The sequence below is a fragment of the Mauremys mutica genome, chromosome 2, assembly GCF_020497125.1.
Source record: "Mauremys mutica isolate MM-2020 ecotype Southern chromosome 2, ASM2049712v1, whole genome shotgun sequence".
Classification (NCBI taxonomy): domain Eukaryota; kingdom Metazoa; phylum Chordata; order Testudines; family Geoemydidae; genus Mauremys; species Mauremys mutica.
Genome location: NC_059073.1, coordinates 206,311,428 through 206,328,043, shown reverse-complemented (window position 1 = coordinate 206,328,043; position 16,616 = coordinate 206,311,428). Strand labels below are relative to the sequence as shown.

General features: G+C 36.4%; 1 protein-coding gene across 8 annotated transcripts in view; it reads right to left on the bottom strand.

Annotated features, from left to right (window-relative positions):
• Positions 1–16,616, bottom strand: part of NT5C3A (5'-nucleotidase, cytosolic IIIA) — a 33,501-nt gene that overhangs the window by 15,913 nt on the left and 972 nt on the right. For 2 of the 8 annotated variants that reach the window (XM_045005730.1, XM_045005731.1), the window contains exons 2-3: positions 3,977–4,257; positions 3,460–3,566 (exon numbers count right to left, since the gene is read on the bottom strand). The exons of 1 other annotated variant lie outside the window; for it this stretch is intronic. In XM_045005730.1, coding sequence (XP_044861665.1) covers positions 3,460–3,566; positions 3,977–4,127 — 258 coding nt within the window. In that variant the 5' untranslated portion in view covers positions 4,128–4,257. Of the gene's footprint in view, positions 1–3,459; positions 3,567–3,976; positions 4,258–8,222; positions 8,397–11,946; positions 12,086–16,616 lie in introns of those variants that run through there. 5 more of the 8 variants (XM_045005733.1, XM_045005732.1, XM_045005729.1 and 2 more) reach the window with 5 other exon arrangements.

Genomic DNA, 16,616 nt, shown 5'->3' with positions numbered 1-16,616 from the left:
TGTTTGGGCCTATATAAAAGGGTAAAAAAAATCATTAGGGTACAATCCTCTGCACAAGTGCCTCTGGCTTATTTAGGTTTTGCTTGTAACTGGGAGTTATCCAATTTTATCAAAAATTGATTCAAATCTACTAGTTTGGGAATGGAATACACAGGATAAGTAAATATCCCAGTAAATCATACTCCAGGCATGACTATCAGTTTCCTCCACCAATTCCTTTTTCTGCTTTAATAATACGACTCTCTATTATAATTATCTGAACAACAGAGTCAGACATATCCCTATTTTGTGTCCTGAGAGAACAAAAAGTGGTAGTAGTTTTCCCACTAAGAAACATAAATATCTGGGGACTGTGCAATTTCCTGATTTTGACATTGTCCTTCTAGGCCACATTTAGTTAAGGCCTCAAACACAATAGACTAAAATATTATACTTGGTCAAAGACCTTTTCTGCACCACTGAGAATCATGAAAAGGATTTTGGTTTTGCTGAAGTGGTGCATAAAATCAAGACTTTTCTCCTGGCAGTAAATGTTGCTATGGCCTTTACAACTTGTGGGAATAATGCATCTGGGTAAGAGACTAGTATTTTAGCATCTATTTTAAATGATACTTGCAATTACAATTCATACTTTTGAAACGAATACGCAGTACCTCTATGGTTTGAACCCAAAGCACTGAGGGTGGCCTGGGCAGAGAAGGTGAGAAATTGCTTCCCCACCAACCCACTACTCTAGGCAGCACAGAGGTATGTCTTTCAGAATCTCCCAAGTGTTCAAAGAGTACTTGCAGGAGACTTATCCTTCTCTTCCCTCTAAATGAAGCTACATCTTTTTGGTGAAAGGAGAAGGGGCAGGGTTTGCTGCATTGGTCCATATATTGGGGGAGGGTTACTGACAGACACTGAAGCTAAGAGCAGCAGGTATCTGAGGGGAATGTATGAATTTTAAGGGGGGGGAAGAGTGGATGAAAATTCTACAGCAGATCTCCCTCAATCTTTTGCTGGAGTTTTAGGATGAGCATAGACCAAGATCTTGAGGAAGGTTCTTGTTACTGGATAGGTCACTCAGAGACAACACTGGTGGTCAGTTTACCTTTTGAAGGCTATCTTCACGAGGAAGGCTACACCTAGCTGTTTAAAAAACTAAATGAAAGATTTAGACAAAGTGAATCTTTTAACAGCTGCAATGTTAATGAGAAATATATAATCCCCAGGGGAGAATTGAGTGTCCCCAACATTAAGGAACTCCACTTTGGATAATTAATTAATTATATTAAAGCATTATTAATGTTCTCATTGAGGCCTAGCTAAACAAACTATTTGAACTTTACAGACCATACTTTTTGTGTGTTAAGAGATTTGGGGTAGGGGACAGAGTGTGGAGAAAGTGAAAAGCCTCAATTTCTTTTAAGTCCTACAACTCAAAAACAGCTTCTCAGATTTATTTCAGGCTTTCCAAACAAATCCCATTTGGCCATTGACTAACCAGGGGATATTTCAGACCGAAGGAGGTTTTTCTAAAAATGTTATTACCTTTTTTAAGTGAGAGAAGCTCAAAATCTTACTTAAAATGGAAAATTACTTTCAGTATTAATTGTATGGAGACATAGAAGTGACTCCACAATTAGATCTAGGTGAACATCCTGAACAAAATTAGTCATAAACTCAGATTTTCATTATCAACTAATCCAAGATTCCTAACCAAGGTTATAAACACCACTGTTCTGGAGATAGCTTGAATGAGGCCATGGAAAAATGGGCAGTGTATTTTTAAACTGATAGCCTTGTAATCCTATACTACTTGGTATATATAAAGTTCTTGCTTGTTTTGCCAAGACTAATCTGTTATGAATGCTTTTCAAAAAGAAGAGCTGTTAGAACCCTCCCTCCTCTCCCAGATGGTATAATGATAAAAATAGAAGACAACTGGAGAATTGTACACAAGTTGTTTTATGGAGTAAGGTCTATTTCTATGTGTGCAGTACTCTTTGTCCAGAGCCTTAGAAATTAGCTGTTTTCTTACTAAAATTCGTTGAGAGATGCAAGCTGGTATGCATTCGCTTCGTAAACCTATAATAAAACTACAACAACCATATGGCCACCAAAAATGTTAAGATCTTTGGACAAGAATTAAATCAGGTAAGCAGATAAGAATTAGTTGTTTTAATGTGTATTCATGTTACTAATCTCATGAATTTTAACTGCTGTCATATTTGTTTTCAGAATTGTGTGATACAATTTAAGCCTCAACAAAACTAAGCAATCTTCCAGATTCTAAACACATTAACAGCAACTTTTAATTCAGAGGAAACAAGAAAATCTACTTTGATTCTTTCTGAACAAGGAAGCTGAAAATGAATGCAGAGTTGTGATGACAAAAAGTTAACTGCAAATTTCATTTTTATGCTGTGGTGGTGACTTCCAGTAACATTTTAAAAGCCAAGAGGAGCTCTCACAGAGCTCAACTTGCAAAAAGCAAACCAGTACTTTAAAAATTACTATGTGATGAGATTTATTCAGGGAATTAAAAATATCATTGGGACTCGCTATCATATACTCAGTTATGTACCAGTACCAAAAAGACAGAGCAAGGTACCAGTGACAGTTTTAAAATCTGATATTTTTGGAAACCATGGATAATGCCACCTAAAAGTTGGGAATCTCATTTTCCTGATGATCTACAGTAATTGTTTCATGAAATCTGAAGTAAAAGCCCCACATCACTTTGATTACTTTCATCTAGTTTCTCCCAACTCCCTTGTCACATTTGATATGATTGCAGGGACATTATTTTGAAATGTGCTAAAGCTAGAAACCAATGCTGTATCTGTTAACTTAAGATTGCAGCTTTCAGAAGGTATAAAGCCTCAGTTTCTAACTTCTGAAGTTTGAAAGTTACTAGCTGCAAAACAACAAATTGGAATTGTGTGTGTGTGTGTGTGTAAGTAAAATTTTGAAGTAAGATACCTCACATACTATGGCAAGAAATGTTTTGGTGACCCAGTAAGCTTTACTAAGCCATATAGAGTCTTAGACTGCTGATCAAACAGGAAAAAAGTTGATCTTTGCAATGATGACACTCAGATATCAAAGCATTGATTATGCTAATTTGTTTATACCATATTTTTGCAACAGTACTAGAATCCTAAAAAGGGTAACATAATGGGACGGGAAGAAGTTTTTATTTAAGACCCAAGCATCCTAAGTATTGGAATATGTAGTTTAATAAAAAATAGAAGAATAAAGAAAACTGAAATTTGAATTTCCAAGAAATTAGTCAAACGTGTTCCCTCCCATTTCAGAATTTTGTTTAGAAGATTGATTTGCTACAAATTTCTGTGCTTACTGCTGCACTGGACTCTGACTTGGACATTTTTTGGAGGAAGTGCATGTTTTAAGAGGTTATTCTTGGACAATTGACTGACAGCACTTTTTCTCATGCTTTTAAAAAGAGAGTACCTGTGCGTTGAGCTTAGGGCACTCTTGATTCTTCTGTCCTTGATTTTGTCCTACTGCAACAGCATAGGTGGTAAGCAACGTCCAGAGATGCAGGGCTTGCATACAGGCTGCCAACAAAAACCAAGTAAACCTCTTAAAGAAATGGTCTGCTACATTATCTGATTTTTTTGAAAAAATAAATAAATAAATGTTTTTTTTTCTGAATATACATAAAGGCATGGACGCTCACAGTGTATATTTAGACCAATCTGAAATTACCCATATTTTAAGCAATACCAATGCACATTTTACATATTCCTCTCCATACAAGAAGTTAATGTACTAAATAACTAGATCAACCATTTTTTATTCCCTTAATGCTGTTTTGAAGTCTACACTATCAGACATTGATTTTTTAGAGAATGTATTAAGCTGTTAGAATAAGCATGCATAAGTAACACGCAATTGATAATACTAGCTTACAAAATGCAGGCAGAAGACAGTGCCATTTCTGTTTACATGAATTGCACACACTTACCGGAGGGGTTTGCCGGAGCAGCTGAAGGAGTGAAAGAAAATTCTTCTTGCTTGGGAAACACTAATATAGCAGCACAAGGTGCAGTTGAGGGCGTTTCCAAATACAGCCTGACTAATCCCTGTGCAAAAACCCAGGGTCCTGTGACGCACATCAGCAATGCACAGCACTTTGTTATGCTCAGCGATACAGCTTACAGACGATCAGCTGGTGCACCAACAACAGAACCTTTGACCTTCACTGAATGAACAGCTTTGATGGATGCAGCAGGCAAATTTGGATTTCTGTAACAGAGGAAGGCACTTCTTGTTTTGCAAAGCAAAAGCCTATTTCTTTGGTATGTTTCCAACCTTTTCCCTACCAAATCTTTTAAAACTGCCTTAGGACATCAATGAACTCCTTACATCTCATTAAGAAAAGGGGTATGCAACTTATTTAGTAGAAGAAACAAATTACAGGAAATTAAGTATTTACAGAGCCATTACTTATCTATGCAATAATAAAGCAGGAAATCCAGGAGGATTGTTCGTTAGTATTTGGGAGGCAGACAGCCTCAATTAACGTGCTTTAGCAATTTTGTCATTAGGAGCATTGCCAAACTGGATGAAGAAATATGTAATTGTGTGGGGTTGGGGAGGGAAATGGGATTGAAAGGAAATTATTGTCTTATTGTAAAGCAGTGGTTTTCAACCTTTTTTCATTTGCAGACCCCTAACAAATTTCAAATGAAGGTGTGGACCCTTTTGGAAATCTGAGAGAGAGTATGTGGAGCACAGGTCGAAACCCACTATTGTAAAGGATAAAGATTTTTTTTCCTGGCCTCATTTCCAGACTCTTTAGAAAAATAAATGTCATGTGAATTCAATGCTCATGAAAGGTTCCAATGTGACAGCACAAGTGCAAGCCTCTCTATTGCCCCTGCATATCCTTAGGTTTTTGGTGGCTCTTTCAGACCCTCAGAACTTGTCCCAAAGACATCAGTGCAGTTGATGGTACAGTAGAGCAACATGGTTATTTATTACAGACCAGATCCTGGTCCTGCTGACTTCAGTAGAACCAGGATTTAGCCTAAACTTCCTTCAAACTTCTGTACAGAGACAAAATTAAAATCACTATCTGTTTATAATGAGATATGAACAAAGCCCAGCATGACCTCTGTACAATCTTTACTCTCTCAGTACTGAAGGTCATTTTAAAATAATTTAAGCACCACAGAGGGAGGGATAATTATTTCAGCACATAGAGGAGTTAAAATAGAACCTTTCTGGCTGAGTACTGTAGTAGGACTGATTTTTCTGGAAATACACTTTCAGTATAAAATATTCTGGGAAATTAACTAACAAAAAAATAAGTAGTCAGAAATGTTTGTATTTTCAATTCATATTTTAAAATTATGAATATGTTTTAATTTGAATGTTTACACTGCTGCTCAATGTCAGTGTTTCTCAGCTGGCAGGTCAAGATCCGGTGGAGAAAAAGGGGATAGAGTAGTGGCAATGTTGTCATCATGATGGCAACTGTGGGGTTGCTAGGCATTACTTTACTTTAAAAAAAAAAAAGAAAAAAGAAAAAAAAGAAACCAGCCTGAAGTAAAAATAATCTGATTTCCCACATCCCTTTACCCTTCAAGGTCAGGTATTCTGTCAACCTCTTGAAACACATACACACAAATTATGTAGATGGATCAATTTATCATTTTTTGCTGTTGATTTGATTTTTACATTTATAGTAAATTAAAGTGAGTTGTGAATATTTGGCTTTGAATAAGGAGTTATCAACCTGAAAAGGCTGAGAATCACTGCTCTATGTAAGATTTACTTTTCTTTTGGTTAAAATCAACTTATTGCCTTATGTTCAGTTCACGTGGTATTTTGAGATTACTGAATTTTGGTTTTATACTCCATTTCCACTCATTAGCTGTACATTGCTTTACTATTTTTTCTGGTGGATATACTGTCGTTGGACAACGTTGAGTACATCCATATAGATATCAGCTATTTTCACATTTCTTAAACAAGACAATATCATTTCTTGCTTTCTGTTGCAGAGAATTTTGTAATATGTTAAGAAATTAGATGTATGATCAGAAAACATATTTCTGTAAACACAGAGTAAGATTTGTGTAAATAGTTTTCAAGAATTTCATAAGAAATAGTTATTACCAAGTGGATGAATTTCAGATGCTAAAAAACTGCTTGAATTATCATTTCCAGAGAAAGAAAAGTGCCAACTCAGCCTTACTATTCTAATACCAAATTCATGCAGGAGAGAGAATTATAAAATAAATCTATAAGAATAAAACCAATCTAAAACCATGTCTTCCCTTCAACCTTAATGGATAAAATATGGATACGCAGTAGTAAACTTGTATCTTGATACCAGCAGGATATTTGATATGGTTTCAGTTGACTCTCCTAGGGAAATGAGATATGGGTTAACTGGAGCTGTCAAGGGGGTTCTGCAGGAGTTCTGGATCCAAAATCATTAATTTTTTCTACAAGAAACTTGGAGTGTGGAATAGAGATTATATTAGTCAAATCTGTGGATGATTTGACGCTGGGAGACACTAACGATAGGATAAAATTTAGCATAACCTTTAGAGAAATAGGATGAAATCAACAAGTTACAATTCAGAGAAATATGAAGTGGCTCAAAAGTAAGAATCAGACTCAAATATAGATGGAAGATATTGCCTAAGTAGAAGGACCTCGCAACTTAAACAAGCAAGATAATTCTGCTCTACTCAACACTTTGTATGCCCCATTTAGAATAAAGGACTCAGTTGGGGGCTCCAAAAGAACAGACAAATGAGAGAGGCAGATTTCAAAAGAAATAAACTCCAATAATAAGAAGATCTAAAAAAATAAAACCTAGAAGATGAAGCAGACTAGGCACATTAAATCAGGAAAGACTGTATAGAACAGTATTTCTTAAAAATAAGAAAGGATGTGATACAGAAGAGAGGTATTTTCATTAGTCAGTAAAATCAAAGTATGATGAACAGATTAAAAGGTGCAGCAATAAAATTTTAGGTTACATATTCAGAAGATGTTTATATGCCACCAAACCATTCAAGAAAGCAAAACAAGCTACCAGGGAGGTGAGGAATCTCCTTCATATGAGATATTAAAAATTGTATACAATATCATTTTATCAGGGATAATAAAATTCTATCTCCACATGTGATGCAGGAAAATAATTAGGTAACCCATTAGTCATCCTTTCCAACTTAAATGACTGTATGATCATAAATGAATTAGAGAAGACATAACCATAAAAGCTATTCCAATTGTGGCTGATTTTAGACATTAAAATTTTGGCTCATTCTCCCTATGAAAATTTCGAATCATTTGGAATTTCCAAGAACTATAAGTCAAAGCACCACTGTAAAAGAGCTGATTAAAGCAGTTGTGGAATCTTACAGTTGGTTAAAAGTTACATATAAATATTCAAGATGAATTATATCATTTTAATGCCTTTTACATTATCTAAAGAAGAGAAGTCAGTTATGCATGTGCGTACACAGTGGGAGCCGCTTAACTGCTGTGACTAATTGTGTGGCTCCAAATCAAAACAAACTCTCAAATATACAGTGAATAGTTTAAAAAAAGTTTTTAATGTGGGAAATGTAACAATCAAGTAAGAAGTTTTCTAATTAATTGCTGCTCTGTGGAAAACAGTTTCTCAATAAATTACTTAACGTTAAAAAGTGATGTTACACACAGTGGTGCTGGAAGTAGGGGTGCTACTGCACCCCCTGGCTCGAAGTAGTAATAACAAACCTCAAATACATGGTTTCCATCAACAACACCCCTCTATAAAAATTGGTCCATCACCTATGGTTAAACACAGATATGGGCTCTGGTTCAGCAAGGTAATTAATTATGTGCATACCTTCAGAAGCGAAGTAGCCCACTGACTTCAAATCAGCCTAAACATGTGCTTGAAGTACCTTGCTAAATTGAGGCTATAAGGAACCTAAATTAAGGTCACAGAGGTGAGAGGAGTTACTCTGTGCTTGAAGAAGGACCAAAGATAGTTCTTGGTTTGGTAAAAAACAAAACAATGAAAACCTACAATGTGACCAGAACAAAAAGTTATTAACAGTAACTGTAGATGTGGCCCAAGTGTCAGTTCAAAACCTTCTAGAAAGCAATAACTGTTGTGATTCCATACAGAACTGAATGTTAGCACTTGAGGGCATAAAAAAGGACCACAGCATTAGTGTCCCTCATTTCCTTCCACTTACCTAGAGCTTGTAATAGGACCTCTGTAAAAGCAGGAATGGAGCTATACAGGCAATCAACTTGAAGAACTACAGTTTCTGGGAAGAGTGACCTTTCATTCTCCTTTGGGTACTGACAGTATAGAGCCCCACTCTTGGTAGACTTACTAGCAGCAGCCACCAAAGGAAATAAGGATGAGAAATAGTTTAACTGCATGACTGCTCTTCTGAACTGGGTATTATACTTAATTACCAAGTCAAAAGAATAACATACTGTTTGAACTGAGCTTCAGGTAAATTTGTATGCAAAATTTTAATCCTCTACAGCTCTCCCTGAGCAAGTAATAACTAAGGCCCTAACCCGCTAATGAGCTCCACATGGGTGGGCCCCTGAACAAAGCCTCACTGATTTCTTCAAGAGATAGAGTTTGGAATCTCACCGCGTGTGAGAGTTCCTAGGGTAAGGCTCAACAAGACTAAGGGTGAAAGCAGTGTGAATATGGCACAGGACTGAAAGTTTGGATATCTGGTTCTATTCTCAGGTCTGTCACTGACTAGGTGACCCTGGCATGTCACTTCATGTCACTCTGTACCTCACTTTCCCTCTCATCTGAAAAATGGGGATAAAACTTTGAGATCTACTGATGAAAACCAGTATGTATGTTTAGTGATCAGTAGGCATCTGGGAGTGACCTTTACTCAGTAACTTTAAGTACTGGGAATATTGGTCAATAAGTGACATCTTACCATGCCACAATGTGTATCTCTTGATGTTTAGGAAAAAAAGTTTATTGGATGGCAACAAAAATAACTGAGCAAAAGCAGAGAACCAGTAACCCAGTAAGAAACTCCAAATGGAACAGAGCTAGAGTTAACTACCGACATCAAGGTTCTGACCTTCACCCAACTGAGGCAAGAAGAAAATGAGCCATGCTTTTGGCTCTTGGGTCTCAACTTTAGGCTTCATGTGCATAGTGCTATCAATCAAAGTAGGTTCCTGTGCAGCACCAAAGGCACAAGTCCAAAGAGTGTGAATATATACAGACAAAGTAGGTGGATTAACTTTCCCTACTTAGAGACAACCATAAATGAAGAATCTAATTTTATGCAGAGACTTTCTACCTCGTTTCTCTCTTCTCCCCCACCTCCAACTGTGAAATTCAAAGAAGAAACTTCTGTTGGGCTTTACTATTTATATTTTGGAAGGTGAGGCAACTCTCCTTCCTCCTGTATGGCAACAGGAATGCTATGATTTTTCTGGGCATGGCTTCACTTTTTAATTATTCCCTCTAGTTTTGTTCCCTCTTTCATTCCTTTTCCAGTCTTTTCTCTAACAGATTACTCCCTAACATTCAAGATCTCTGCATTTCCATCCTTGCCTGATCAGTACTGAGCATGCTGGTATGGTAATTGAGCAGCAGTGCTAGAGAGACCTGATCAGTTCTGACCTTTGGTTAGAGAACACCAGGTCTTTCAAGGAGAGGGGATTTTACAGCCAAAGAACTCCCACCCAGCCCCCAACCAAAAACATGCAAACTCAAAAAACACCCTGTACTGGAGGTAAATTTATATTTAAGGTTGCTACTGTGAATAAATCCTTACACAAAATATATGGCCCAAATATTATAATATTAAAAACCTAAGCATGGAAGTTACAGTTGGAAAAGGTAGTAAGTTATGTAAATATTCTACAGCACTTATAGATCATACATTTAATTAATAAGAAATGTGAAAATTCATCTTGCACACTAGAAAAATATAATTCTGACCCACAAGACTCATGATCGTTTTCAGCATACAGATTTCTAATTACATATGGTACTTGTCACAGTCCAAATTAAACATCTATTGGTTTGTATGTTGAAAGAGTTTGTAAATGCATTTTACCTAGAAAACACACCTCCAACACAATATCTAGAGTGAAATTTAGATTACCTAAGGTCTTCACAGAAATGGTTGCTGCTGATTCTCTTTTTCTCTTATCTACCAGTTTAAAAAAAAATCTACTTAAAATCACTAAGTCTAAGAATGCTGTATCTAGATCAAATAAACTCTGACCCTTGAAAAGTAGAGCTGCGAGACCTAATTTGGAACTAAAATCCCCAGTCCAAAGTTTAATCCACAATGCAGTCCTAGACATCAAGCTACATGTTAAATACTTGTGTATGAATGTTACGGCGTCAACAGATTACAGATAAAGTTACCTACTAAGGCTATCAAATTAGTTCATTTCTGATCTTTTAGGATCCATTATAGTATGTCTCCTTAAAAAGTTCCTTCAGCTAATCCAGTAACGCTAAGGGTGAATTTCATCCTTCCCATGCTGACTCCAAGGAAACAGGCTCTGTGTGGAGTTAGGATGGTGATGAAACGTATCCCCTCCACTGCTTCATGGGTGTCCCTGGTTACTTGATCCATGAAAGTGTGAATGACTCTATAGTACAATGGTTAGGGCACCTGGGGAGCAGGAGATGCTGAGTCAAGTCCCCCTGCTCTGATCACTCTGTTCTGCCTCTGAACACTCCCTCTGCAAACAACTATTCAGAACTGAAATAAAGCTTGTCTTTGTATCACGCAGGGAGTGCACAGGGGCCTCTTCTATTGCTATTCTGCCTCGTCTCCTCCCTCCTCTCCAGTTTCATGGCAATTTTTCCGTGCCCAACTTCAACAGAAAGACCAAAGTCCATCTGAACAAGAGGCCTGAGATTATCCTATATCTGCATTTAAGATGGTATTACAGGTGCAGAAAATATCAGAACAGTTGACCATAGTAATGCAGTTCATTTATACAATAATTAATATTTAGGTTGCTAAATGGTAACTAATACGTTTGTAACAGGGAGGGAGAATATTAAAAGAAGCAGGGTTAAGGACAGAGACATTTTTATGGCATTCACTGTATATGAATATCTCAGCTACTTCAGCTATCTTAAATGCCAGAAAGTCTAGAAATAATTAAGTGCTACAGACATTTTTTGCTTTTAAGAAATAAATGTTGTAAACTCATAAAATATTTACAGTTTTAACTATCCAACTGTTTTTTAAAGCTTGGAATACATAAAAGCATAAGCCACATATTTCCTCCTGTCACCTTTCCTGCTTAAAACCATGATATCCAAAGAAGAGTACAACACAGATATCACTAATTTAAGGTTCTCTGGGTGCGGGTCAGCAAGAATTGTCTATTTATATGCATAACCATTAGGTATTAAGGATAGTGTCAGAATTGTATGCTAGCTTACTATGAGCATACTCTTAATTTTTAGTATTTTTAAGCAAGTGTAAAGATATGTCTTGCTTTGAATTGCAGTCTAGAGCCTTAACAATAAGTTAGAGCTTGACTGGGAATTGGAATTCAGTCTGATCTGCTTCCATCATTAGAGAAAATAGCAAAGAAAATATTCTGTTACCAGTACAGAACTAAACAAAAATCAAGAAAAGCTCGAGGAGGTACAATTTAACAGGTGTCAGATGACCTATCCTTCCCTGGCACACACCTTGTTCAACACGGAGTGTCTCTGGGTTGCTAAAACAGCATTTCTACCCCTCAGAACACTCGCCTGTAAATATTGGGCAATCCCGGCTGCTTCTCTTAACCCTATTTCAAGGGGCCTGCAGATCTCTTCAAAATTCACTGATTGACTATGCCACTGACTTCTGGGTTGGAAAAACCACTCAACTTTTATTTAACCAGATTAAACATAATTTCACCATAACAATAGCTTTCAGTAACCCTTCTACTTCTTACTCAGGGACTAGGAGGGAAAGCCCAGTTTTATCACAGCCTCGCAGTGCTTCCCTTCATGGTCAGTCCAGCTCTCTGACCTGCTCTGTGATCCCACTCCTGTCTCCAGGAGCCAGCCAGCGATCCTACAAATTCAAACCCCCCAAAGTTCCAAACGGGCATCCTGGGTGCAGTGTCCATCCAGGAGTCCAAGCCTCTGTGAGATCAGATTAGTTTATAATAGTCCCTTCCATCTTTAAAATCAATCAGTGAATGAATTCTCTGTAGATGAATTCTATCCAGTGAAATGATATAACTTAACACAATAGAATGATTCAATTTTATTTATTCTTGATAAAATAAAATAAGATTATTTTTTCCCCTATGTAGTTGCAAACCTGGTGCATCTGTGTGTGTTAACTGACAAATCATCATGGAAAACCTACTGTTTGTAAAAGACAAAACTTAACATTTAAAATTCTATGTTTTAGGACTTAGTTTGTATCTAAAAACCCTCTACTCAAGGATGTATGCCATCAGATATATAAAGATATATTTTGCATAGTTGGCAGAGATGTGGGGAAGGAATGTACATTTCTTTAATGACAAGTTTTGTGTTTTTGGTTTAAAGTTGTACATCTCCATAAAATATATACAGTGAAAGTGGTCATATTAGATTAATACAGTGTATCATAAGGTTTTAAAATTCAAGTTGGTACAATCTTCTGTTTTATTGTGTGTACTGCATCTAAGCCAGCTAATGAAAGGAAAACTCTGTATTTTAAAATATTAATATCTTCCTCTGATAGATTCAACACCCCAGAATCCAGTAAAGAACCCTTTCCCCACCATTTCAGTTTAGCAGAGATTTCTCCAAAACTGCCTAATTATTTTTCTTAGAGGGGCATATCAGGACAGGAAGCAGGAAAAGAGTCAAACATCTGAAAGACATACTACTCCTAACTGAAGCATTTGAAATGCTGGTCAAGTCAAGCAGCATAGGCACCAAATCAATACAGGGAGGAAGATGATGCATTTTTCCTCATGCAATGAATGGAAGTTATAAATGTCAACAGGCTGGCACCTCAATTTCTAGAAATAGTGATCTTCTCAGACTAAAAGTCTAGCAGATGCTTTAAAGTACCTTAAACACTGCATGTGCATTTAAAGCCATTGACTGTTTAATCCACAAGGAGTAGACGTCCCCCTACAGAAATGTCACCTACAATCACCAGTTCACTTCCACGGACAGTAGCTCTAATACGGACTAAGTACTATGATCTGAACCTGCATAAAGTTAGGCGGCATACCAATTTAAATACTGACAGCTGGTCTATGTTAGCACGCTCATTGTTACAACTAGTGGTAGAAATGGTGGAAAATCAAAAGGAAAAAAAAAGCATACTGTAGAGAATGACCACAGCAGATTTTCACCTAAAGCTTATTCAAGAAATACATGTTTATTTTCATTGTTTTTAAAATAATTACTTATTTAAATTTACTTTCTACTGTTTGAACATAAATTTTAAAAAAGCAAAACCAACCAACATCCATTTCATTCATAAAACCTAGTCATAAAAGCAGTGTGATAGATGTCAACTTAGTTCCTGCATTAGATTAACACCTGAATTATTGAAGGAAAAATGGAGCCAGTGGGTAACTTATTACAATGTAACTGCAATTAGCAACAACAACAAAAATCTGAACTGATGTGGTGTATGCCTAGAACTTTTTTTTAAAAACTAACATTATTAGTTGAACATTGAACAGTAACATACCATACATAATTTTTCCAATATGTACTATAAGTTTTTACATGTAATGGAACTCAGACAAGCAGTTTACATTACACCTCTTGGGTAATAATCAAACACAATTATGAATGAAGAAAAAAATTACTTTAACAAAATGGCATATCACATGAAGAGCATTTCAGGGCAATTTTTTAAAAAAATGCTCCAGAGCAGAATGAATCACTGAAAAAATACTTCACTGTTTTAGAGACATATCTTCCATCCTCCTATCTCTTTCACCAAAAATGTGTTGGTAAACAAGTTAGAGCCACCCTAACATTCTCTCCCCCCCCCCCCCCCCCCGCAATCACATCTACTAGATGCACGGAATCCTGACCTTTACTACTTGTAGCTCAAATTGCAACTGTTAGTCAGCACATTTTATTGATAATTAAGACTACGAGGAACCAGTTTTCAAAGAAGACAGGTCAATAATGGGGATTTCATCAACCATTTCAGGCTTTATAAGAAGCTGTACTTCAAAACTGGTATTGAACCAAAAAAGCTGAATCAATTTCATTTATTAACTGGACTAAGTTCTAGTGTAGAAAGAGAAGATGAAACTGATTCTTCAGTTGACTAGTAAAGAAAGTCCTATATGAGAAAATATTAATAGGTTTTGTACCTATTTTAGAAAAAAAAACAAAAACCCAGAATTCTGGCATTTTGTTTTGAGGCCATATTTTTCCTCCCATAGGTCTCTAGAACTTGACAAAAATGCCTAAAAGAGCATTCTGGACTCTGGATCACAGAAGCAGAATGTCTGAAGTCTCAACTCTTACTTGGACCCCATCTACAATGGGTGGAAAAAGCCCGTTAGGAGAACAAATGTTTAAACATAGTTCATGCTAATATAATGTAAATATACTTTTCCTGGCCTAAGTAGACTAGTTTACAAACCATTTTCTAATTATCTACTAGACATGGGTCTTAGAAGAGTCTTCAGGCAACACCAACTTGTTTTAGTTATGCAAGTCTTTGGGAATGCATCATTCAAAACAGTAAAATGATTATTTTAGCTAGACACTAGTCTAAAAACATAGTTTGTAAAATGGTAGTGCCTGGTCTCCACTGGCCAGCTAAACCATGTTTAATACTGAAATGAAAAATATTTACAAACAGTTCTGTTAACACTCTTATTCCCAGTAATGAGAGGGTTCTAAGGGTCACTGCTGCTTGAGTGGGTCCAACATTAGCTCCTCAGGAGATATTCTCCAGATCACTACTTGAATCAGGCTCAGAATCTTCCCCTTCGCAATGTTCCTTCTCTCAAATGGACCATCATATTGGACATTCTTTTTCCTGATTGCCACTCACATTGGACAAGTGACTTAACCATTGCACCTCAGTTTAGCTATTTATCAAATTGATAGAACAATGCTTATTTACTTCAAGGAGTGTTGTGAAGCCTCATGAATCTTTGTAAATAAGTTTGAGATTCTTGAAGGATAGATGTTATGTAAGTGTGAAGTATTATACATTCCTTATTTCAAACAGAACACTGAATAGCATAAATAAAATACATGATAGTGTGGTATAACATTATTGCCACTCACTTAGGAAGACCTGCATTCTTTGTGGCAGAACTACTTTGTTTCACCACAACTGACAGCTAACACAACACTTGCCAAAAAAGTAGTGGTACCTTTTTTTCTTTTTCTTTTTTTAAAATACCTCAACACTTTTTATACTCCACACATATGCATTACTCATATCCATGGAATGCACTCCTTTATCTCTGCAGCCATGGAATAAACTGCAATTATTTTGCATCTCTGATCACCTCACTTGCCCTCTTCCAACCATTCATTTGCAAAACTCTAATTCTAACATTCCAAAAACTCATCTGTTTTCCTTCAAACACTTACAAACAAACAAAAGTGAAAAGGAAAAGCCAAAGGAAAGGAGTGTTCTTAACCAGAGTTAACTAACTTGAAGTAAAGTTTTAGTGAAGACAAGGGAGTCTGCAGTTTTCACATCAGGTAGTAGATGGAATTAAAAAGTATGCATCCCCCTGTAAAGACATATCCCAACAGCAAAGTTTTAAATAAAAAAAATACAATTTTAAACACTGATACTGCAAATACTTAGGAACATGCTTAACTTAAATCATAGTCCAACTGAAGTCAATGTGACTATTTATGTAAGAAAAATGATGTACCTGCTTAAATGTTTGTGGGTTCAGGGCCTTAATTTTCAGTAGTTTGAATTTTACAAAACTGCAATAAGCAATAAACATTGATAACCTACCAGTAATAACATTTAAGAAAAATAGCATTTATAATTTAGTTTATTAATTTTAATTTACAGTGTCAATAGCACATTTTACAAAGCCATATTTAAATCCTCCTACCCTCTTTCCAAGTATTTTAGGAAGGTAGAGCCATCTGAAACAAACCTCAACTTCCTTACCTCCACAAGCAGCAGTAACAGGAAACCAAAACCATACAAAACAAAAACAAAACACCATACTTTCTATATACTGCATGTGGAATGTAAAGATTTTTCACTGGGGGAAAATGAGATGGTTCAGGGAGATTAGTAATAGCATACAGTGGATTTTTGCTGGGGTTCATGTTTTCATAAACATGTGATTTGTATATACAGGTGGAGTAACTGCACAGTCAAAGGAAAAGCTGCATTTTAATATTTGCATGTGCAATTGTGGTAACTGTTTGAACAAATCATGTATGAATAATTATAAAAATCTTAAGTCTAGTGGCAGCAGTCGCCTGATGCATCATACAGGGCTGGTGTGAAATGAGTTGGTGGTCTCAGTCCAGTTCTTAGTGGACAAGTGTCCATATCACAAAACCACCTTAACAACTGATACTTTTGTCACGCGCCTCTGCAAAAAGGCTAGTTACTAAACATGCCATGGGCAGCAAATTACAGTTACTG